General features: G+C 34.8%; 1 protein-coding gene across 3 annotated transcripts in view; it reads left to right on the forward strand.

Moving 5' to 3' along the window:
* Positions 1 to 25,971, forward strand: part of TMTC3 (transmembrane O-mannosyltransferase targeting cadherins 3) — a 56,566-nt gene that overhangs the window by 25,724 nt on the left and 4,871 nt on the right. For 2 of the 3 annotated variants that reach the window (XM_044743727.2, XM_014849476.3), the window contains exons 7-13: positions 5,367 to 5,619; positions 10,583 to 10,731; positions 12,537 to 12,657; positions 14,544 to 14,655; positions 21,516 to 21,619; positions 22,887 to 23,056; positions 24,671 to 24,897. In XM_044743727.2, coding sequence (XP_044599662.1) covers positions 5,367 to 5,619; positions 10,583 to 10,731; positions 12,537 to 12,657; positions 14,544 to 14,655; positions 21,516 to 21,619; positions 22,887 to 23,056; positions 24,671 to 24,897 — 1,136 coding nt within the window. Of the gene's footprint in view, positions 1 to 5,366; positions 5,620 to 10,582; positions 10,732 to 12,536; positions 12,658 to 14,543; positions 14,656 to 21,515; positions 21,620 to 22,886; positions 23,111 to 24,670; positions 24,898 to 25,971 lie in introns of all 3 variants that reach the window. The other variant, XM_070507037.1, reaches the window with a different exon arrangement.

Here is a 25,971-nt window from a genome sequence, read left to right on the forward strand (position 1 = left end):
TGCTATTTGTCTACATTTTCCTTGAGAATACATTGTAAATCCCACAATACCTTTCTGTTATTTTTTGCTTTAAACAATCATGTTTGGAATCATGTACCACATAATGCCGTTTTGGTCAGTGATGGACCACATATATGATGATGGTCCCATAAGATTAGTACCATATAGCCGAGATGTGTAGTAGGCTGTGCCATCTAGGTTTGTGTAGGTACACTCTTTGATGTTCGCACGACAACACAATAATCTAACAAAGCATTTCTCAGAACAGATCTCTGTTAAGTGACTCATGACTATAATTTTAAAAAGTCTTTTATATTAACCCATAAAGTTACCGTTTCTAGTGTTCTTCACTTCTTTGTTAGATCAAGATTTTCGTTTGGTACCATCTTTCCTTGTGACTGAAGGACTTTCTTTAATGTTTTGTGATGTGTAGGTCTGCTGGTAATGAATTCTTTTAGCATTTGTATATAAAAATATCTTTATTTTACCTTTGTTTTTGAAAAATATTTTGCCTGAGTGTAGAATTATACATTGTTTTTCATTCAAAACTCTAATAATGTTTCTCTACTATTTTCTGGCATACATTGTTTTCAGTGGAAAATCTGTGATCCTTATCTTTATGCTTCTGCATGTAGTATGTCCTTTTTTCTATGCCTGCTTTTAATATTTTCTATTTATCATTGTTTTTCTTCTCTTTATTCTTTTTTAATTGAGATATAATTGACATATAACATTGTATTAGTTTTAGGTATACAACATAATGATTTGATGTAATTGACATATAACATTGTATTAGTTTTAGGCATACGACATAATGATTTGATCCATATATATTGAGAAATGATTACTACGATAAGTTTAGTTAACATCTGTCACTACACATAATTACAAATTTTTTTTTCTTGTGATGAAAACTTTTAAGATATACTCTCTTAGCAACTTTCAAATATACAATGCAATAATATTAACTATAGTCACCATGCTGCACATTACATCCCCAGAACTTATTTGTCTTCTAAGTAGAAGTTTGGTTGGAGAAGGTGGTCAAAAGGTACAAACTTCCAGTCACTGTTTCTTTTATCTTCATGTTTCTTGTGCTAGGTTAGTTGTGCTTCTTAGAATCTGTAGGTTTTTCTGTATATAAATTTTGGAAATTTTTCAGCTGTTACTTCTTGAAGTATTTGTTTTCTCTCTCCTCTCTTCTGCAGGGACTCCAATTATATGTGTGTTAGACTTCTTGAAGTTGTCACACTGATGCTGTGTTTATTGCCCTCTCCCTCAAAGCTATTTTTCCCCTCTTTTCATTGGATAGTTTCTTTGGCTGTGTCTTCAAGCTCACTAATATTTTTTCTGCAGTGTCTTAATCTGCACTTAGTTTGTTCTAGTTATTTTTTATCTCAGAAGTGTTTTCATTTCTAGTTCTCTTTGAACCTTTGTAATGTGTTCCATGTCTCTACATGTTCTAGTGCTTTAATGTCCTTGTCTACTAATTTTATCATCTTTGTCATTTCTTGATCAATTTAGATTGAATAATTTTCTCCTCATGGATTGTATTTTTCTAGTTCTTCACATACCTGGTAATTTTAGAATTTTGTTCTGAGATACATTTTAGTTATTTGAAAAATGTTTCATCTTCTAGTCTTGCTTTTAAGCTTTGTTTTGTGAGATCACGGCAGCATTTAGAATAGGGCTAATTTTGCTGCACTGTTGACACGAGACCCTTCTGACTGCTCTCCCCTGTGCAATGTGAATTATGACTATTTCTACTCTGGCTGCTGAGGAACTATTCCCGGCTCTATATGATATTTGGGAACTTTTATCTAATCCTTTTGGGAGGTGCTTTCCTGTTTTTGAGTTTTCCTAGGGTTGCTATAACAAATTACCAGAAACTGGGTGGCTTAAAGCAGCAGAAATTTATTCTGTCACAGTGCTGGAGGCCAGAAGTACAAAATCAGGGTGTTGAGTGTCAGTGGTTCTTTCTGAAGGCTCCTAGGAAGAATCTGTTCTGTGCCTCTCTTCCAGCTTCTGACGGTTGCTGGCAGTCTTTGGTATTCCTTGGTGTGTTCCAGTCTGCTCCATCTCTACCTGGCCTTCTTCCCTGTGTATTTCTCTATTCTCTCCTCTTTGTAGAGGGAGACCACTCATTGGATTTGGGGCCCACTGTAATCGGGTATGACCTCATCTTAACTAATTACGTTGGCAAAGACCCTATTTCCAAATAAGGTCATATTCCAAGGTTCTGGGTAGACATGAATTTTTGGAGACATGATTCAACCCACTACACTGACCTTGGTTAATTCCTCACATGTATATGTTAATCATTTCTCATCAGCACTGAAAACTGGAGAGAGACCCTCTACAGATCTCCTGAGTTCTCTTTCCCAGCAGCTTTCTTCTCTCTCATATCCTGCCCACTAACTCTAGCTCCCTGTACTGCTAGGTCTTCCAGCTCCATCTTCTCCACTCATGGATACTACTGGTCTCCACCCAGGTTCCCCCTCAGTGCTCCACAGACTAAAAAGTCTATCCATACTAAACTCTCCATGTAGGGCTCCCTCATTTGTTTTTCTTCTCTCAGTTATCACTGTTCTTTGCCTGATGCTCAGTGTGTTAAAAAAAAGTTTTATATATCTTCTCCAGTTTTTTAAGGCTAGACACAAAAGTTATACTGAATTTTAACAGTCTGCATATCATCTTTTCCTGCTCTAACATTTTTGTTTTTCCATTTCACCTCCTCAGCTGAAATTTAAAATGAAATGTATACTAGTTTCCTATTCAATTTTATTTAAGTGACTGACATTACATGCAAGAAAATTTTTTAACAAAAGGTCAAAATGTTCATGTTGCTATCCATGACAGTGCATTAGTGGCTCTGGTTAGAACAAATTTTATTCGTATAATTGTCTTAGTCCAACACTTTCTTTGTGATATTTTTCACATAATTGGCCTTCTCAATAACATTTTTTTCCTTGAAGAATAATTACTTTTTAACTTCCTGAATTTTTACCTCTGGATCTATTCATGCAGGATCTATTACCTCTGGATCTATACATACGTTAAGTATTAACGTATGGAAAATAGATTGAATTGTAGATATATACTTTATATTTACTTATTTACCCCTTAGTTTCAGTGTTCTTGTTCTGTTTATCAGTTCTTTTAGAGAATTTGAATCAACTGTTTTCTGTCTCCAGTTCTACAGTATGAAAATGTGATCTATAGGTGTGAATGTATTTTTTTTGTGTATGTATGTGTGGATGGGTGATATGGGGTATGTTACGTATAAATACGTATTTTCTAAATATAAGCATTTAAAAATTGTTTATGTGTGTATATATTTTATTCTATTACATTGCCCTATGATGTTGATTATAATATGATTTGACTTGCTTTGATGTATACTCTTTCTCTACAGTTCAGTTATTAAATCAGCTATCCTAAATAAACTGTTAATTGTAAAAAATGAACTCTGAATAATAGATTACAGGAAAAAAACAAGTCTATATTTAGTTCTGTTGGTTATTTTGAGAATTCAAGTCCTGACTATCAAGATTTATTGTTTTTCATATATGAAGATATTCAGATATAAAGTTTAAAAAAAATTTTTTTTTCTTTTTGTGAGGAAGATTGGCCCTGAGCTAATATCTGTTGGCAATCTTTGTCTTTTTTCTTGAGAAAGATTGTCGCTGAGCTAACACCTGTGCCAGTCTTCCTCTGTGTTCTGTGGAATGCCACCACAGTGTGGCTCGACAAGCAGTGCCAGGTCCACACTCAGGATCAAAACCCATGAGCCAAGGGCCACCAAAGCAGAGTGTGCGAACTGAACCACTGTGCCACCGGGCCAGCCCCCAAATATGAAAGTTTCAAAATATTATTTGTTCAAATAGTATTTACTCTTATTTATTTATTTATTTTTTTTAGTGAGGAAGATTGGCACCTGAACTAATATCTGTCACCAGTGTTCTTTTTTTTCTTCTCCCCAAAGCCCTCCAGTACGTAGTTGTATATTCTAGTTTTATGTGCTTCTGGTTGTGCCACGTGGGACGCCACCTCAGCATGGCCTGAGAAATGGTGCTATGTCCGCACCCAGGATCCGAACCAGCAAAACCCTGGGCCGCCAAAGTGGAGTGCACGAACTTAACAGCCACCGGGCCAGCCCTATGGTCATGATATATGTAATGTACATTTCATTAATTTAGCCTCTATTCTGGAAACTAAGTCAAGTTATGTATTTAAGGTACATTTCAAATGAACAGCTTCAGATTTTTATTTCTTTGGGCTATGCTCTACTTTTATTGGCTACATTAACACATAGTTCCCTAAAAACTCAATTTCTCATTTTAAATTGGTTAAGTCAATGAAGAATCAATGTCTACCACTTATTTGACTTGGTCTTCTTAAAAATGTTAAATGGTTAATAAAAAGTAAATACTAGGGCCGGCCTGGTGGCATAGCAGTTAAGTTCGCGTGCTCTACTTGGATGGCCTGGGGTCCATAGGTTTGGATCCTGGGCACAGATCTACACACTGCTCATCAAGCCATACTGTGGCAGCACCCCACATACAAAAAGCAGAGGGAGATGGTATAGCTGTTAGCTTAGCAACAATCTTCCTCAAGCAAAAAGACGAAGATTGGCAACAGATGTTACTCCAGGTTGAATCTGCCTCACCAAAAAATATATATCATGACCTAGGGAAATATAAACTAGGATATAGCCTTATACTAGGATAAAAAGTAGAACACAAAATGTTACATAGGCCTGTACAGTTACCACTCTGTACTGGAAATTTGGTTTTTAGCATCCTGAATGTCTAAGCAAAGAGAAAAGCTCGTAGCTAGTATAGTTTCTGCTGCCCATGACGAGAAAAACGTACTAATTCTTTCTAGGAAGCATAAATTTTATTAGCATTTAGGGCTGAAAGAAGCATCTCATGTAGTAAAACATTGGTTCGTGTTCTCAGAAGCATTCATACAACACAGGCAACAATTGATCTTTAAAACTTTTCCTGTTACTTTTAATCAGAAGCTCATAATTTAATTAAAACACTTCTGCAGAGTGTCATAATATTATAATACATAAGTCTGAATTACTCTAATAATAAATGAGAAGTAGATAACCTCCTTGCCCTTCAAACAGTTCTTCGTAAACATCACTCCTCTCATAGACATTTCATGGAGCCATAGACAGTTTGAACTCTGGCAAGAAGCTAAGTATCCATAAAAAGTATTCGTGTCTTCTGTTTAACAAGATTACATATAAGATATTGCTTTTATTCTTGTTCAGTATTTTACTTATAGATGTATATTAATTTTGTGGTTAAAAAGTTTTTTAGTTTAAATAGCTATTTTGTTCATTCTTTATACAGGTTTGATAACCCAGCTGCTGTAAGCCCAACTCCTACAAGGCAGCTAACGTTTAACTACCTCCTTCCTGTGAATGCTTGGCTTCTGTTAAATCCTTCAGAGCTCTGCTGTGACTGGACCATGGGAACAATACCACTTATAGAGTCGTTTCTAGATATTCGAAATCTTGCCACGTTTACTTTCTTCTGCTTTTTGGGGGCTTTGGGAATATTCGGTCTCAGATATCCTGGTGATTCATCCAAGACTGTTTTAATGGTGAGAAACTTACTTAATTTTTCAGAGGATATTACATTCAGTTGATTAAGAGACTGCCTTTAATTCATCAAAAGCATCTATTTGGAAACAGCGTCTTTTTTTGTTCAACATCATCCTAATTTATGAACTTATTTTAAGTTATCCTAAAATTATGTTTCAAGATTTATATACCAGGATATGAAAGGCATAATTTGACATATATATTCAGCGTGTAAAACAAAAACTGATTATGAATTTCTGTAATTTGATAGGAACTCTGAAATCCTGAACCATCCCTTTTGGCATCATTTTCTTATATTTCTTACCTTTACCCAACTAGATTATGTGCTTTTTGAAGAAGTGGATCTTATATACTTGTTTTCTTAGCATGGAATGTCATGTAAGATATGCAGCTAGAATTATATAGCTCTTCAGTTCTCATTAGCAAGATTTTTATTACTTCCTAAGTTATGTTCAGAGAACTCTGATTATTTGAAAAATCTTTTTGTCGTTGTTTTTTCTAAAGTCTGTTTCTTTCTGATTTTCTCACTCTGCCCTCACTACTTCTTCGTAGTGGTTCTATTGCCACTTTTAAAATATTGAAGACAATAATAGTCTTTAACATTTTCTTGAGTATTAACTATATGCCAGAGAGTGTTTTTAATACTTTGCAAATATTATTTCTGGCTGCAGCCACTAGATTCATTTATTCATTAATAAAAAAATTTTTTTTGAGGAAGATTAACCCTGAGCTAACATCCGCCACCAGTCCTCTTTTTTGCTGAGGAAGACTGGCTCTGAGCTAACATCTGTGCCCATCTTCCTCTACTTTATATGTGGGGTGCCTGCCACAGCATGGCTTGATAAGCAGTGTGTTAGTCTGCACCTGGGATCCGAATAGCAAACCTTGTGCTGCCAAAGCGAAATGTTTGAACTTAACCACTACGCCGCCAGACTTGCCCCTCAATGAAAATTTTTTATTGCAACCTATGTACCCCAGGCAGCATTTTAGGCAGTGGAGATATGGTAGGAAAAAGAAATACAAGGTCTCCATCTCCAGGGAACTTAAATGCTGGGGAAATTTGAAACCAATCTCTGAGATACACAGAGGATTGAAAGAATATACAGTTTGGGGGTGAGATTATATTTACTATTGTCTTTGGACTTGGTGAGGTTCGGGTGCCTTTGAGATGTCTTGGTGGACATCTTGAGTAGCACTTTGTGTCTGGAGTTCAGAGGAGAAGACTGAGCTGCACATAAACATTTGTTTGATTGGCAAAGAGATGATAACTGAAGCCGGGATGTGGATAAGAAGGCTCATGGAGAGGTTATAGAGCAGCCCTTCTCAACCAGGTTTTGTCACTTCACTCAAAGATGGTAACCAGCTAGTACCATTCTAGAGGCATAGAATAGACGTTAATTCATACACATGGTGAACGTCTTCGAATGTTTGCTCTTAATTTTCCCTCAGAAAATAGTTGAGGAGCTAAATAGAGTGAAAGAGAAGAGGCTTACAAGCAGATCTTTAAAAACTTCCATATTTAGATGTTGTATAGAGGAGAATGAACGTAAACAGGAAATAGGCCAAATGGACAGAAAGGTAAGAAAGTGTTTCAAGAGAGATGGAATGGGTAACACTAACAGATGCTGTCTGTTAGAAACGTGAGATCAGTTGGATTTGACCACTTTTAGATGTATTATTTACTTAAATGAAATAATATTTATTAAAACATAAATAATGTGGAGTGATTTGATTAGGAGATGAGGAAGTGAAGATTGCTAGTGAAGATAACCTGTAAGGGTAATTTAGCTTTCACTATTTCGAAGAATGAAACAAGCTTGAATTTGTTGCTTACTTGAGTAAGAGGAGACTGCTGGTCAGGCAGTGGCTTCAAGTATCATAGACTGCTGATCAGGCTTAGGGGAAGCATAGAGACCTGGAATTGGTGGTCCTTTAGAGTTGGGAGTGGGTTGATGTCAGGGGGAGACTGTTGATTGGTTGGCATGTAGAATCACTTTTATTGATGTACTCAGTTGGCTGAGTTTTAGAAGCAAGAGGATATCACTAAAGGATTGGCTTGCAAAAACATATTCATTGAGTTGAAATGTCGACTGATGAAGTAGAGTTAAAATCAACTAGTTGTTACCATGGCTACAAAAGGTGTTTGCTAAGAGTGTGGAAACTTGTTTTGTACTTGAGGGACATAACAAATGGGTAAGATAGCTTAAAGATGTGTTGTTGTCAAAGGAGATTTTTAAGGTTGGAGAGGCAGGGGCATATTTAAATATAGGAAGGAGGGATCTAATTAATTAGACAGTGGTTGAGTAAATGAAAGACAAGATGATTGATAGTGAGATTTGTAAGGAGCAGGGGATGTACAGCTGTGGTCTGGCCTGAGATAGATGGCGACACCTCGTATGTTACAAGGAAGATGGAAATGAGCATGAATGTGGATGTTAATAGGTTTAGTAGCAACAATTGAAGCAATTCTTGTTTTATGGCTTTGGTTTTCTCTGTGAAGTTTGGAAGTGTGGTCACCTGCTGAAAGTAACATGGATCAAAAGTTTGAGAAAAGTTGTCAAGATTCAAAATAGTCAAGGAGAGAGTTGGAGTGAGCCTACCATAGAAACCTGTGAATCCTGAGCAGTCTTAAGGATGAGTTTGAAGTTGATGAGCATGAACTGATGATGATATTAATCTGTTCTGCTTTGGGAGTGTCTCTAGTAGTGCTTTGCTGCTCAGGTAAATACAAACAAAGCAGATACATGGTAGAATGCATCCAAGGCCAAAGTAGTGCTGAAAAAAAAGGAGGGGTAACTGAATTTTTTAAAAATGATTTATATAATGTAAGCTGAATAAAAAATAGAGGATAGTGTCAATGAAATAAACATAGATTTATATAAATTTTATGTGTACAAAAAAGGAACAGTTGTGACCTTAGGTATAACTGCTTTAAGTATACTCCTAAACCATGCTGTTTTTTCTGGTGACATCTTCTGAAGATCTCTAGAAAGGATAAGTAGATCAAAGGAGTACCTACCAAGTACCAGATTCCATGGTCAGCACCTATTAAATAAGATGTCATATGTATCTCAACACTATAATGTAAGTAGTTTATTAATTCCCATTATATTTATAAAGAAACAGTTACAAGAAGATTGAGTAGTTTACCTTATGTTACATAGAAAGTAAGCAGTGAAACGGATTTGTCACCAAACTCTGCTCTTTCCACTGCCATCCTTCCTTTTTAAGAGAGTTCATATCACTAGAAGAAAATTATGTTAATCATAGTTAACTAGGTTGGCATATGTTAATAGAGAGCATGTTAGAACTTCTGAATAAGTTAATCATTAGAGACATTTCTTATCCAAGAACCAATAGATTTTCTGAGAGAATTCCTTTCTATTTTGTGTAGCTTATGTATCAGTCCATGATGCATCTTTCGAGAAATTTACACTTTTAACTCTTTCAAATGAATTTGCTTTAGGGTAGCCATGAATTAATAGGGAGTATTGATGAAAAAAGGACTACACATTTAAGAACATCTCTGTCTGTTTCATAGCTAGCTGATGATTTTTAGCAAGCATTTCTAGGAAATTGAAGGTGAATTATGCACTTTTAATGTTTTACCTTTTTGATTAAAAAGAAAACACTAGAAGTTCAGACATATAAATTGGTATGATACTGAGCAGTTTGATGGTTAGTGCTTTTTTCAGATTCAATATTGCCTCATTACAGATTATTAATTTGTGATTCATGGAGAAAATATTCTTTTTTTCTTTAAAGATTTTATTTTTCCTTTTTCTCCCAAAGCCCCCTGGTACATAGTTGTGTATTTTTAGTTGTGGGTCCTTCTAGTTGTGGTGTGTGGGATACTGCCTCAGCATGGCTTGATAAGCGGTGCCGTGTCCACACCCAGGATTCAAACTGGCGAAACCCTGGGCCGCCGAAGCACAGAGTTGCAAACTTAACCACTCGTCCACAGGGCCGGCCCCTGGAAAAAGTATTCTTTTCACTGTGTGTACATCTCTACATCTATATTTCACTAATAAAGTATAATAAAGAAAAGACATTCTTTTCTCAAACTATTAGAATATTCTCAAACTTCTGAAGCTGAAGGAACAACTTACTTATTTGATTAGGTACTATAAAAGCAAATCAGGGTGAGAAAAAGCAGATGTCCATAGAAACAGATGTCCTAATGACAACCAACTTATTTCCTTCCACAAGTTATTTGTGTGCTAGTTATTTGTGTCCTACCTTTTGTAATGGCTTTATAATCTGGAAACCATATGCCATCTCATTTTCAAAACGGCAGAAAAGTCTAAGCATTTTTGTGAAATTTTATTTCAGTCTACAGTGTTAGAATTTTAGAAATTCTTACAGAATAAAAAACTATTGATTTAAAGGGGGCAGTTTTATACAGAGCCTCTGTTAAAAATATGTGACCTGTAAAAATATTATGCAAAGTAATGCTGAGGTACAGAAGTAGTAGTCTCCTGTCTTGTCTGAAATGCACCTTATCAATTTCCAACATGATGTGGTTATTTATAGTAGTAAAATTATAACAACTGGCATGTTTAGCAATTTTATCAACCTTTGTACTTTTTTTGTTAAAACCTGTTAACATCTTTCTCTGTCAATTTATTTTTACCACATGCACGTAAAGTTAGATGTATAAAAATTATCAGTCTTAATTTAGATATTTTTTCAAAAATATTTCTTTTTTATTTAATTAGATGAGCCTTAATTATAAGTTCTAGCCTTCAGGAAGACTTCACCTCACCCTGCTGACATACATCCTGATGTTTGTTGTTATCATTCCTAAGTTGCCTTCTTTATGTTTAAATTGGTATTCTTTATAGTATTATTAAAAATGGTACACCAGTACATTATTCAAATTAAATGATAAAATATTTGGATTTGACTGTTGAGCGTCTAAATATTTTTTAATTTAATAAAATATCTTCTTTTTCTTTGTAGGCACTTTGTTTAATGGCGTTACCATTTATTCCTGCATCAAACCTTTTTTTTCCAGTTGGATTTGTTGTTGCTGAACGAGTATTATATGTTCCTAGCATGGGGTTCTGTATTTTGGTAGCCCATGGATGGCAGAGAATATCAAACAAAAGGTGAATTAAAATGTTAGTTCGTTTAATGCTTACTGACTGTAGAATCAAGTGTGGTACATTTAAGTATTTAAAATCTTTATTTAGTTCAGTTTTGTACGTCATACTATACCTTTTGGGTTTTCATCTTGATAGTCTCATTTGTCTGTAACACAAGTTAGGAAAGCTCCGTAGCACCTACCTCGTCCTAATTTTTCCTCATATTTATGTAATTTCATTTTACAGCCTGAGACATAACAAACTTTGAGTCAGACCCAAATGAAAACAAGAATATTATTGAGACTAAAGTTACAAATGACCATTGCCACTTCCATATACAATGAACTAAGATATAGTCTTCTCACTTAAGGTAGTCATATTGAATTAATATATGTAAAATATAATAAGCAGTCCGTAATTTCTTGCTGTCATCACTATTTTCATCATAACCACCATGGCCTAGTTGCCTTAAACTAACACTTAAGGAACAGAATAGTCACATTGTATGTACGCAAGAAATGGTCACTATCTCTTCTTTCTTGTTTTCCAGTCACTCTTCAGCCCATAGAATTCTGACTTCTCTCTACATCATTCTACTAACACATATAACAAACTGCCTCTTAGTAGCTAAATCCAGTCAATGCTTTTATTTAAAATTTATTTCCCCAGCATCCATAAGAAGTCTTTCTCCTCATTCTCTTCCACGTCTGTTCATTTCTGTTCGGTCTCTTCTCAGATTCTTCTTGCTATATCTACTCTTTAAATATCTTTTTATTTCTCAGAGTTTTACTCAGCCATTTTTTCTCCCACTGTATATTTTCCTTGGATGATCTCATCTGTGTCTACAATTTTTACTACCATCTACCAAACCTTTTCTCTTAGTTTCTACCCATATGTCCAGTTATAATGGCTACCCATTTTCTGAGTGCCTACCATGTGCCAGGTCCATAATAGACTCTTAGATTTGTTTTCTCATTTAATCTTGACATTCCTTAACTCTGTTTTGCACATTTGAAAATTAAAGCTCATACAGGTTACCTGAGTTACACAAGATCACACAGCAGAGTGTGTGTAGTAAACAGCAGAGTCTTGATTCAAATTTACATCTGACTGCTTCCAAAGGGACTATGTCCATTTTTTTTCTGATCCATACCTTTTTATCCTGGTTAAGTGGATCTATCAAAATGAAAGAAATTGAACTGTGTTACCAGGTTAAAAACAGACTCAGAGAATATTAGTACTAAATGAGATCATAGGGATTGTGGAAATATAACCATATTTTTATAGATGAGAAATTGAGTCCCAAATAATTAGCTTAAACTGTATAATTAATTTGCATCTATTTTATAGAGAATTAATTTTTCTATGGCTTTTAATAAATAACTCTAGCTTTAAAATGTAAAATTATTCTAAGAATGCCATGATCATCTGTGTTATATATTGTAAGCAAAGGTATTTAAGTATACTCATTGGTAAGATTGACCCTTTATAAACACAATTAAGAATATTCAAGTTGTAGATAATGGTACAGAAGAGTCTAAATATAAAAAGTCACAATTAAAAACTGATTTTATCAACTTTTTGTCATTAAATCTAAATAAAACTTTTGAAATAGAGGCAAATATTGGGATATTTAATATATTTGAAGACTGAAGTGAAAGGGACTATTTATATAATTTTTTTGGTGGTGTTTGCCCTGAAGTTGAATGATTATTAGATGTTCCTTACTCTTGAGAATAAATTCAAACATATTTGGGGATATTTAACAAAGGCAAAATGCTTTTGGTGATGTAGACAATTTTTTTGTTTTGCTTCTTTTTCTTAAACAGTGTTTTAAAAAAGTTATCCTGGATTTGTCTGTCTATGGTGCTATTCACTCATGCCTTAAAAACACTCCACAGAAATTGGGACTGGGAGTCTGAATATACACTGTTTATGTCAGCCTTGAAGGTAAAGTATTATCCAGAATGACAGGAAAGTATGTCGTCAATTATTTCTTATAGCTATGTCTAAGATGTTTTAACTTTACTTTTAGTTAGACATTTAACTGTCAATGTTAAATATTTCACCAAAAGATTAATAAAAATAATTTGTTCTTCATACTAGATATACCATAAGTAATGCTCTGAATATTACTTAGCTGTGTGTCTACAGCATATGTGAATACCGTAAATTCACTATAGTTGTTCAAAGCTCAGATGATAAAATATTTAAATAAAAATACTATATTTCATTGGTTCTTAAGGTGCACATTTTTTTACCTTTTAACAGCTCTGAAATTAGAATAAATCTTACAGGGAAAGGCATCTTATAATTAATTAGTGACCGTTTTTCTTTCTTAATGGTACCTAAAATAATGATGAATCTTATAGTTGATGGCTTCTCAGATTCAATGAAATAAAATACATGACAAAAATTGGCACCCTACTATGTGAAAGATAACCAATGATTACAATATTATAGGAAAGATAGGAACTGGCAGGAAGGAGTGATATAGCATTTCTATAGAGTGGACAACATAAATGGAAATAAAGTCTTTTTACAAATCATAAAATTTGTTTTCTATAAAAGTTATAAGCAAAGATATTTTTTTCAGGAGCTCCTATACCAATGCCTCTCTTCCAGTCTCTAAATTCTTACCTTCCTTTTGGCTATTTCTGTACTCTCTGTTGCCTAGCTTTAGTAGGTCACTGCCTCATTCCAGTAGTCTGTGTGACTTCTTGATTTGGCGTCTACTTAAGATCAGATGACTCCTCTTTTAGCACTCAGTAACTCCACTCTCTCTCCTAGCTCAGAAGTATGCAAACAAATGAGACCTCATTACCATTCTTATTAATCCACACTCCCGGAATGCCGGCGGAGCCCCATAATTTTCAGGAGTTTTGTTTGTCCTCACTCCCAAGACAATGCTGGAAACCATAGCCCTAATCACTGCAGCTAGTTCCTTGGTTGGTACCATCCTCTACCTGCAAGAACACTGTGCCCATCTGTGAACTCCGAAAGCACGGATCATCTTAGAGCTTTAATCCTAGGGTTCCATTACCATAATAGACTACATAAATAGCTTTATGTAGAACCTAAAAATAAGTAATCAGTGCAATGTTTAAATGTATTCTCATGTTCCAATACCTTCTCTCCCCACAATACAAATAGTAGAGCAGGAGTTTTCAAACAGCACTATGCTTTGATCAAATAAAATTTTTAGTAAAATTCTAATATAGAAAGTAAAGGAAATCAGGCTGCTGTGGTTTTAGTGTGCTGGTGTTGAAAGAAAGGAGAGTACATTTGGTGAAGTGGTGTTCATTTGTCTGCTTCCTCATCTCAAGGGACATCTCCGTGGAACACTCCATTCCTAATAATATACCAAAGAAATATCCGTGTTAATTGGAGTCATGTATGTATACTTTTTTCTGGGAGAAAATCTGAATGGTTTTTTTCCAGTTTTATTGAGACAGAATTGACATATAACCTTGTATTAGTTTAAAGTGTACAAGATAATGATTTGATATATATTAGGAAATGATTACCACAAGTTTAGTTGACCTCCATCACATCACGTAGTTACAATTTCTTTTTTCCTTGTGATGAGAACTTTTAACAGCTACTCTCTTAGCAACTTTCAAATATACAATACAGTATTGTTAACTATAATCACCATGCTGTACGTTACATCCCAGAACTTATTTATCTTATAACTGGAAGTTGTACCTTCTGATGACATTCATCCATTCATGGAGACACTCCATTCCTAATAGTATACCAAACAAATATATGAATTAATTGCAATTGTATTTTTTTAATTATAATTGATTTCTATCTGTATTTGTGTATTTAAGGTAAATAAAAATAATGCCAAATTATGGAATAATGTGGGTCATGCTCTGGAAAATGAAAAGAACTTTGAGAGAGCTTTGAAATACTTCCTGCAGGCTACCCATGTTCAGCCAGGTAAGCACTATTAATTAATAAAACTATTTGAATAGTTGATTTTCTTTTTAAAACCTTGATTATATTTGGGGAAAATAAGGTAGAGTTTATTGTCAAGCTTTATTCCAAGTGACTTCAATACTACAATGTTTGATGCTGGCTTATTTTGAATTGGATTATATGTTAGATCTATTTATATCAGACATTTAAGGAGTTTTTTAAAACGTAATAGAGTTATTGGGTAGCACTGATGAACAATTTTGGTAGAGTGATAAATGCAAAAGCCTGATAGGAGTGAATTTGGGAGAGAAGGGGAAGAATAATTGGAGACAATTGATATTAAAAACTCTTTTAAAGGGTATTGATAAGGAATGGTGGCAATGCTGGGTATGGGATCAAGAGAGGGTAGTAGGATGATAGGGAGTTTTTTGGGTTTTGTTTTAAGGTGGGAGAAACAAAGCATTTGTGCGGCTAATCCATTGAAGCTGGGGAAAGTAATAATTCAGGGTTAGGGGATGACTACTGGATCAGTGTCCTTGAATAGATGAGAAAAGATAAATAGGATCTGGTGCATAAGGTGAGGACTTCATGCAGTCATAGAACTGATAGTTAACCTCTGGTAACAGTGAAGGCAGAGTATATGGACATGGATATAGGCAGGTGAATAGATGACATGAAGGAAGCTTCTGGAAGTTGTCCTTTGTTTGCTTCTGTTTTCTCAGCAAATTAGAAAGCGAAATCATCAGTAGAGAGTGAGGAAGGGGGAGGAAGTGCTGCAGATCTAAGAACAGGGTCTGAGGTAGTCATCTAGGACAGTGCTTCACAAAGTTTAATGTGCCTAAGAATCACCTGGAGATCTTGTTTTGGCATGTGTTTTGATGTGTAGAGATTTAGAGAAGGGCCTGAAGTTCTGCATTTCTAGTAAGTTCTCAGGTGACTCTTAGCCCATTGATCACATGTTGAGAAACAAAGATCTAGGAAAGTATATAGACTACGAAATGTGGTGTGATTGCCAAGTAGTTCTAACACCCTAGTGAAGGTTAGGAATACTTAGTTTAAAATTAAACCAGTTGATGTGATTATATATTTTCTCCAGCTGCTTTACAGCTCCAATGGTACAGGCATGGAGAATTCAGTTAAACAGAGTTAGGATTTTGTCAGATGTCCATTGCTAAACAAGAAAGGGGTAAGGTAGTGATTATACTACTGGGATGCACAATCTAAGCTGGTAAAGAAGGGATGTGAGGGAGCGTGAGAGATGGAGGAAAGGCAATAGGGATCAGTAGTTTATAGATTTAAAGAATTGTTTGTGTCTGAGTAGGATCTAGCTAGAGCATTAGTATTTTTCAATAGGAATGCTATTGGCATTTCAAGTGTGCAGAATTGTATTTCAGGATATGTACCAAATGTGGTCCCCACCTGCTAAATGTCAACATTACCTTTCATTCAGAATGATGACCCAAAAGTACCCCCTCCATACATTTCTAAATATCCTCAGAGGGGTGGGAAGTGGTGGAGATTGCCCCTGTTTTTCTGTTAGCTATGACTGGGGCCATTGGCCATAGTTAAAGGAGTACAGAGGTGAAAATCACTGGAAGAAAGGACATCAGAGCCAAGTGTTAGAAGATTCAGCTATGTAGATTTTGAAATCACCAAGAATTTTGACAACTGTAATATTGAAGAAAACGACAAGGAGCCAGGAGCTATGACCTAGAGACTGGTGACTGCAACAAGGAGGGATAGTGGATAGTAGAGTTTGATGACCTGAAATATGGAATGATTTTAAGGTGTGAGAATGGTCTGGAAGTGGTAAGGATCAAGGAGGACACCGACTCTTCCTCCAGGCCCAGTGTTGCAAAGGATGAGAAAAAGAACACACTCACCACTTGGAAGAACTATGGTGTAAACGGTGTCCCCAAGGCAAAGCCAAATTTCAATTAGAGAAAGGTGAAGAGAAAGTTATAGAAATATAACTCATGGTCTAGCTTCCAATTTTATCTCCCCTGGCTCTTCACATAGTTTAGTTTTTTTTGAAATATAGGGTATGTGTCCTGGGCTTTCTCACCTCTTTGCCTTGGCTCATGTTCTTCCTTGAGTCTAGAACTTCTCTCTTCCTTCCTTTCATCCACCTTTTATCATAGCCTACCCATCTTTTACAACCCATCTCACATGGCTTCTCTTCTAAAAACCCTCCTGTCTTTTCCAGTTAGAAGCAAATATTTCTCATGTTTAAAACCTCTTACAACTTCTTCTAATCTTTCCTATGGTATTTGTAAGTTTGTATTAAGTATTGTATTTATTTAAATGTTTATTTATTAAAAATATTTATTTATTTAAACTGAGGAGCTCCCTAGAGGCAGCATGAACATCTAATTTATCTTTGTACTCCCTGCATCATCTAGCACAGTCTTACACACAGTCAGTGGTCACTAACTTTGGTAGTTTTAATTCATTTCTTTCTAAAGTCTTTTAGATTTGTTCTAGGAGTTTTTAGAGAAGCAAAGTCATCTTTGATATCAGACGCACAGGGACTTTGAGACTTAGAATACATTATTTAGGCCCCTTCAGCCTTATCTTTCTCATTTCTAAATGGGGACAGTAATTTCTTTTCTCATTACATTGTTGTTAAGAGTAAATTGAATGGTGTGGGTGGGTGTGTATGTGCATGTTGAGTTTTGTCTAGTGAATAGTGTGCATATGACAGGATGTTGCCAGGTATAGGCACTCAGTTTTAGAGTAGTTTTTCCCTTCATTGTCAGTTGTCACTTTTTGCTGTTTTTGAGGTACTGTCCTTGCTGAACCTATGCCCTTTAGTATGATTTCTCTACCTACTCTCAAAATTGCTGTTCCTAATAAGCCATGGGCTAGGAAAACAAATAAATTAGTTTATTACAATTTACTATGGAAAAGTACATAAACTTAGAAACATTGAATTTGGCATTCAGAGGCTTCTTGGCTTATTCCTTGTTTTTTAGCTACGTTCGTTATTCTTAGATTTAACAGATGAGTTAACATGTAAGGAGGGAAATCAAGAGTCGTTTTTTGTCCCTTTAGTTATACAGATGGAGATGGGCATAGATGTATAAGTCTGGAGATAAAGGGGAATAGTCAGGACTAGAGATAACAATTTGGAACAAGCATGTAAGTGGTATTTAAAACCCTGGAACAGTCTAGCATCACTTGGAGTAGGGATTCGTAGCATTTTAAAGTTATTTAAAAAAAAAAAACTTCAGTGTGAAGCTTTTCTTGCTTAGCCAGAATAAGAACATAAGCTAGCTATACAGTGGTCTTTGACCAGGCGACATGTATGTCATGTTCAACGATTGCGATTTTTTTGTCTTGGTGGTTACAAGTGTTTAAAAAAGATCCCAATTCACCAAGATAAAATTTTTGCAAAGGGAATTACAGTTTCCGTAAACACCTTTACAATACGAGGGTAGTTTTTCTCAAGGAACACCGGAATTCTCCGAATCTTTGAAACTCTTGATGTCAGAAATGGATCATGGACCTGTAGTTCAACTTTGATTCTGTCAAGATGGAAATTATGTATTTTTTTTTTTTGGTGAGTAATGCGGGGTCGGTGAACCAAGGAGTCGAAAGAAAGATTTCTTGGACTCTCAAGATCTGGCAGTAGTGCTCTTTTATTTAGAGAATAGTGTGGAATAGCATGGGGACAGGGCCCATGGGCAGTCAGAGCTGCTGCTGCTGCGTGGGGACAGGGCCCACGGGCAGGAGGAGCCACTGCTGCTGCCCCGAGTTGAGGGTTAGGGCTAATTTTATAAGGCATGGGTATGTGAGTCATTTCTTTACAAGACAAAGGAATGAACATGAAAAAAAGTTAAAATGGTATCAGTGCAGGTAGGGTCTGGTCATTGGGTGATCCCAGGACTTTTAGACAAGAATCAAATCGGATTAAGTAAAGGTCAGAAGCCACCACCCTAAATCAGTTACATGAGATTGCCAGACAGCAACCAACTTAAGTTCTTGCCTTCCCCATTAAGAGTTTCTAGGGACACGGTCATCTCTCTTCTTCTTCCTGGTACAGAGAGGGAGGCACCTTTTACAGATAGAGATTTACCTTACAAATGTAAATGTGTCCCAACAAGGGCAAGTTCCATTCCCCAGAGCCTCCCTCCCTGTCCCAGTTTATCGAAAGCAATCAGCCCCAGACAATCCCGATGCCAAAGAGACATATCCTGGGGTGGCCAATTTCAGGTCCCTACAAGGTCATCCCCCCTTCCTTCACAAATGCAAATATCTCTCAAAGAGCAAGCAAATTCCAGTCCTCGGAGCCTGCTTCTCATCTGCAGTTTTAAAAGTAACCAGCCTAAAATCCTCATCAGTGAGAAAGATTGTCCCTGAGCTAACATCTGTGCCAGTCTTCCTCTATTTTGTATCTGGGACGCCACCACCACAGCTTGGCTCGATGAGCGGTGTGTAGGTTTGCACCCGGCATGTGAACCCGCAAACCCAGGGCCGCCGAAACGGAGCGCACAAATTTAACCACTATGCCACCAGGCCGGCCTCTGAAAGTGATTTTTAAAGAGTTTTTAAGAGTTTCCAGATGTTTATAAATTTATCTTTTTAAATGAATTAACGGACAGTTTTGTGGACAAGAAATACTGGAAAGCAACATAGATGCCTGGGGCCGTCAGTGTGATAATGCTTAACTCACTGTTGGTAGCTGAAGAGTTATTAAGCACAGAGTTGCCTGATACTTGCCAGTGCTCATTTATGTTGAATTAAAGATGAACTGCTTGATTCATGCTACTGTTGGTATGGATAGTTCACTTATAATAGCAAGATTTTTCTTTGAAATTCTATAGCTTTTTAGTCATTTAAATGTCATTGATTTTTACATCTTGCCTGCTTTTCTTACCTTCTTTTTCAAATTTAAATTTACCTTACCAATAATGCTATTTCCTCCTCAGGAATCTTAAAGCTTTGTAAGGTAAAAAGAAATTGCTTACAAATTATGTCTTTCATTTTATTAGCTGTGTTATGTAGTCTTTTTGATCCTAAAGGCTATGTAATTGCTGTCTTTGTTCTTTGAGAAAGTAGGGCTGCTTTACTCTAGTGTCTAAAGTCTTCATTGCTGAGAGTATCTCCCTGCCATAATTCTAAGAATCTGATTGCAGTGGGTAGTAATTTGCTTCACCTTGCAAACAAATAGATCACCTCTTTCTTTTCTAAGGTTGGTTGGGGCTGATTTCAGTAACATTTTAAAATAGTTAGTAGACATAATTACACTTCTATTTATCTAAACTGTCAGTTTATTTGTTCTTTCCTTAGATTCTTATTGTATAATTAATTTTTTCAGATTCTATATATCCTTAGTTTTTCCTAAATAACTTTCTGATCTCTATAGTAAATGGTATAGATTTATCTGATCTTAAAAAAAAAAGGAGCTATATAAGAACAAAGACTGCCTACTCTTTTTATATGTACTTGGTAATGCAGTGAATTTCAGCCTTGGCTCTACATCAAAATTGCCTTTGAAACTTTTTAAAAACATTTGTGCAGATCCTATTCCTGAAGATTCTGTTGTGATAGAGCTGGATGGTGCGAAGGAATCTGAATTTTTAAAAGCTACATAGGTATGCTGATTTGCAGCCAAGATTGGGAATGGTTAGCATAAACTTTTTTTTTTTCTTTTGCTTGACCCGCACCTGTGACCCCATGACACTCAGCAATACATCTAAAAACAAAACATTAACCCCTTTCCTCCAACCTTGTCCCCTAGTTCTCTAACCAAACCTGTACTGCATCTGACAGTTTTTGTGCAGTGCACACAATTGCCAGCCTGAAACATAATGTAGCAAGATCTTAGGACTGTTACTCTCCTCCTAGGGGAATGCCTAAAATATATATGCTTGGCCCCTATGTGTCCTGGGAGTTGCAGGCAGAGAACTATTCCACAATTGCAAAATCATCGGTTTCACAGGCAAGTAGTAATTATAATTTGAAACCTTGTCATGTCTGTTAGAGATTCATGTTGAGTAAAATTTGTCTGATTTAAGATCTTCTCCCTTCTATCTTTATTCTACTTTTTTGAAATATATACTGGGAAATGTGTCTTAAAACTAGTGTGCAATGAACCCTAGGATTTTTCTTATTTAAATTACATATTTTTCTATCCCTGAATACATTTGCTGAGGATTGGGTTTTCCATATTAGAAAATGAGACAAAAGTTCCTGACATTCTAATATTAAACAATCTTTTTAAAAGTTTTAAGTAAATTGTATAGGAATTTATCATCATTTAAGAGAGATGGGCTGCTGTATCTTAAGTAATAGCTATAGAATCCAGATATTCCATTGTATGTGCTTTCCAACCACATTCACAAAAATTTTTGAAAACAAAATCACAGAGTTTTTTCAGTCTCTACCCCTATTCAGCCATGGGTGCATATTTGTTAGTTATATACTTGAAATAATTCTAGGAATCATGATGATCCTTTTCACTTTTAGAGTTGAGTCACAGTTTTTGAGTGAATTCCAAAGTTATGTGATTAAGAAAATGGAAATAAGCCTTAGTATAGTATAGTAAAATATAGTGAAGGGAAATGATGTAAATTTTTCTTTACTTCTATTTTCCCCCTCTCATGTCTTAACTCTTCAAGGATCCATTCAAATAGTTTTTTCATGTCATATGTATATTTTCTGTCCTTACCGTACTTTATTTAATAATTTTCTAGTGTAGCATTGATCCTAAGCTATATCAAGTTGTGTTAGAAGAGCTTTAAGGAGGAAGCAGGACCTATTGCCTGCTTTTGCATTTTTTGCCTAGTGTGTTTGTTGCTAGAAACATGTCTTCTTAGTAGTTTACATTGAATACTATTTAGTATATTTGCCAACAGATGATTCTTTTAAACTTTTAGATGATATTGGTGCCCACATGAATGTAGGAAGAACTTATAAAAATTTAAATAGAACCAAAGAAGCTGAAGAATCTTACATGATGGCGAAGTCCCTGATGCCTCAAGTAAGTGGTCATAGTTTATATCTATTGTGTCATGTCTACTAGATGTCCATATTGAATAGAATTATCTAAAGAGAAAATCTTTCTCTTTTCAATTTATTGATATAAAAGTAAGGTGTCCAATGAACCATCTTTTACTGCAAGTTTTATAAAGTAGTACATTTACTTTTCCAGCTACTTAATTTTTTAAAAAAATTTTAGTCTATTTATGAAAACTAAATCCATAAAGTTCGGAATTTTTGATATTCTTGATTATAAGTTACTGATGAATTAAATGACTGAAGAGAATTTTATTTATGTTAAGCACTAAATTCAACATCATTCCTATCAAAAAGTAAATGAATAAAACAAAGCGATAAAACGAATGGATACGTCTGTTGCTGTGTTGTGCCCATCACTGTTATAATGACACGAGTACAGGATTCATTGGCTATCACAATACAGTGTCAAAGCTGGCAAATCTGATCCTCCCCTCAACCAGCTGTGTGTCATTAGAAAAGATAGTTTGCCCTGGGCTACAGTGTTCTCAACTGTAGTATATATTAATACTATGGTAATAATAATAGTAATATTAAAATGATTGAATGCATAGTTTGGTAAATGTTTTAAAAACAGAGTTGGACCACATGGTATCTTAAGAATTATTTCAGTCCTAAAATTCTAAAGTTAAATTCTGTTCAGTGTAGATTCTTACTGGATACAATTTATTATGTTCATTGAAAATTTGTGTACATATGTATTACATATAATAACCTTTACTTAATCTGGATAATCAGAGAGTTTTGTTTCCTAACTCCACCAGATAAGTGAGGTTTTACTGTAACTCTGAAATAAAATTAATTTCCCTTTGTCACAACCAGAAAATATTTTGCTGACAACATGAAAGCTGACATGGTATAACAAATTCACTAGACTGAGAGAAAGGAGAACTAAGTTCTATTCCTGGTCTGACACAAACATAGTAAGAGACATTAGCCTCTAAAAGTTGTGATTTATGTGACTTCACAAAATTATACATATAAATAAAAAGCTAACAATATTTTGCTGAGCTGGCATGAATGAAAAAATATATCCTTAAGTGCCACAAAATATTTTATTTATGTTTCATGAATACTGATGTTTTCACATTTTTGTGATCTATTTTAATATAGCAGTAAAACTGGTAGGATAATCTTTTTATGTTCTGTGTGAAATAAGCCAATAGAAATACTTTTGATTTTTATTTGATACTGCAATATCAAATTATGAAAATGCCTTTCCTTCTGAACAGATTATCCCTGGTAAAAAATATGCAGCCAGAATTGCCCCTAACCACCTAAATGTTTATATCAATCTGGCCAACCTGATCCGAGCAAATGAGTCCCGACTGGAAGAAGCAGATCAGCTGTACCGACAAGCGATAAGCATGAGGCCCGACTTCAAGCAGGCTTACATTAGCAGGTGCTGTAGTCTGCTTTACGCTGTCGCTCTAGAAGATGGAAGCTGCATTTGCATGTACATTTTGACTTTTTGTCTAAATTGGTTTTTTTTCTTTTAGCAATCTTAGTTGGCAACCAAGAGCATAGAAATAGAGCCTGTTTTAGACTAACAAATTTAACTGATTTGATTTGAAATTGATAAGAGAGTCTATAACCTATAATGGCAAACTTAGGTTTTAGATGAAAGGGTAGAAGAAGCTGCTTAGTTTCATTTGCTTCTCAATACCAAGTTCGTTTTTATTTAAAACCCTTGGGACTTACATTTTATAATAATTACCTTTAATTTCCAATTTTCAAGAGCTTTCTTAAATAAATACTGAGAATTGACTGGTTATTGATGCCTTTACCACAAAGAAACTTTTTAGTTGTCCATAAAAAACAATTTTGGTATCACATATTAGGACTTGATACTTTTCCCCATATAAGTGTTGTCGTTTTTATTATACTTGAGGAAGATTGTATAGTAAACTATGTTTTGTAGTCTGACCCAGAAACCTAATCATAATTTATAACTGTTTCTATGGGGAAAATCATGCAGAATTTAGTAAGTTTTTGAGATAAAATCTGTTTATAAGTTGGAGGCTGTACTTATTCAGCTTTATCCAGTACTTGTTGAAATTCACTAAGTTCACTGGGGTTGCATCTGTAAATAAAACCTATCATCTTAGTATATAAAGAATTATTCAACAATCTCTGCATTAAAAAATAGCATTTTGGACAAACACTCATTCTGGCAGTTACTTAATTGAGAATATTAATAGTTCATTTGATTTCATTCCTGTGCTGATACTTTAGGAAAGAATAGCATCATAGTAAAAGTTACTCTCATATCGCTACTTAAATTGATTTGCACATATGTACTTAGGCAAAATGACTTTTTGAAGCTCTGTAACAGAAAATAGAACCATCTTAGAAAGATTTGTAAAATGGTTTTCAAACTGTAGTCCTCAGTTCCAGATGTATTCCTCAAAGGTGTCTGCAGGTGGCACCAGCACCTTCCCTACCCAGTCAGCTCTTTTAGTTTTTTTTTTCTTTTCTTTTATGAATGGTCATTTTATAAGGATATGTTGAAGAAGACTAAATTAATGTAAGAAGGGGTTAAAAGTTTCAAATGTCCTCCTTTTTGTATGGTGAGACTTCTAACATAGATTTGCATGGTAAAATTTCCCTATCACAAAGGCTGCTACTTCTTCTGCTGACAAATTGGTCTCCCACTCTGGCTGCTGCCGTTTTTCTGATGTGGTCTAGTCTGCTTTCTTGCAAGATATATTCAAATCTATTTTCTCTGTCCCCCTTTCTTGGGTACCTCCCACATCTTGCTCTCTAAAGTCAGGCATACTTTTTCCTTCTTTAATAATATTTAAAAACATATTCAGGCCGAATTTACTTAAACTAATGAGGTCAGGTTTGAGGACAGTTTCAGATAGTTATTTTTGAAAGACAACTGTAAGAGCCTAAGTTAAAAGGAAAAAGGAAAGCTATGAATATGTGGAAAAGCTTAAAACTTGTGGAAAATAATATCTACAAACTGACATGTAATGTTTGAAGTAAAGCTTGTGTTTGATTTTTTCCACAGAGGAGAATTGCTTTTAAAAATGAATAAACCTCTGAAGGCAAAAGAAGCATATCTTAAAGCACTAGAGCTGGACAGAAATAACGCAGATCTTTGGTACAACTTGGCAATTGTTCATATTGAACTGAAAGAACCAACTGAAGCCCTAAAAAACTTTAATCGTGCTTTAGAACTAAATCCAAAGCATAAGTTAGCATTATTCAATTCTGCTATATTAATGCAAGAATCAGGTATGTTTTTTCAAAATATTTCTATATTTAAACATATTATAGTTTGAAATATAATAAAAGCTTAACTTACATTACCCATAGCAAATGTTTTATGAATGGATAGTTTGTCAAAACTGTGCATAAATGATTTATAAGAATATTTAAAATACTTGAAGTAAACTTTTCACATAATGTGCACTAACATATATGACAGTACTAATTGTTAGTTCTTCTGGTATGTGTTAAGACTTTTTAGGCAGTCTATTAAGCTATGCCTTATTAATCTACTCTGTCATTTTATGCATGGAAATATAATCTCTTATATACATACACCATCCAAGTAATCTGAACTTGTAAAAGTTTTTTGCCTATTTTTTTCTAGGGAGCCAAGAGCATTATATGTTCTAGAAAAAAATAGTGTCCTATTTTCTCTTGGTTTATAAGACCGAATACTTTTGATATCATTTTATATCCAGTCTTACTGTTTTCTCAGATATTATTGTTATATCTGGTATTTTCTATAATTTAGCAGAACTAAATTATTCATCACAATAAATCAGGATCTTTGATATGTAAGACTTTCAGTACTACTTCAGAAAGCTGTATATATCATTTATAATCTTAATTTTTATGTTCAGAAAAGTCTGTATATTTACACTTTTTTGGTTAATTCTTATATACTTTTTTAAAACTTTGAAAAAAATGAAAAAATCATAAAATCATATTATTTTAGAGCTAAAAAGGACCTTTGAGTCTATTTTTGCCAATCTTCTATTTAGTAGATTAGAGAGTGAGGATCAAGTAGGTCTAATACCTACCCCAACTTCATATGGCTAGTTTAGTAACTAGTCCAAGACAAGAACTTAAGCCTACTGATTTATTTTCAAATTTTCTTTATTCACTGTATTGTCAAATAAAAGAATAGAGGGAGAACTGTATGCCTGGTATTCGAAAAAAACGTGAGTTTGGAGAAAAGCTAATAGTACGGTTGTAAAGTTAGCTAACCTTAGTAATCATGAAAGATGCCTGTTATCCAACACAAGATTGCACCCTAAGGTTTGTAGATGTAGAACTTGAATTTTTTTTGTTTTATTT

Source organism: Equus asinus, chromosome 4, assembly GCF_041296235.1.
Source record: "Equus asinus isolate D_3611 breed Donkey chromosome 4, EquAss-T2T_v2, whole genome shotgun sequence".
Classification (NCBI taxonomy): Eukaryota; Metazoa; Chordata; class Mammalia; order Perissodactyla; family Equidae; genus Equus; species Equus asinus.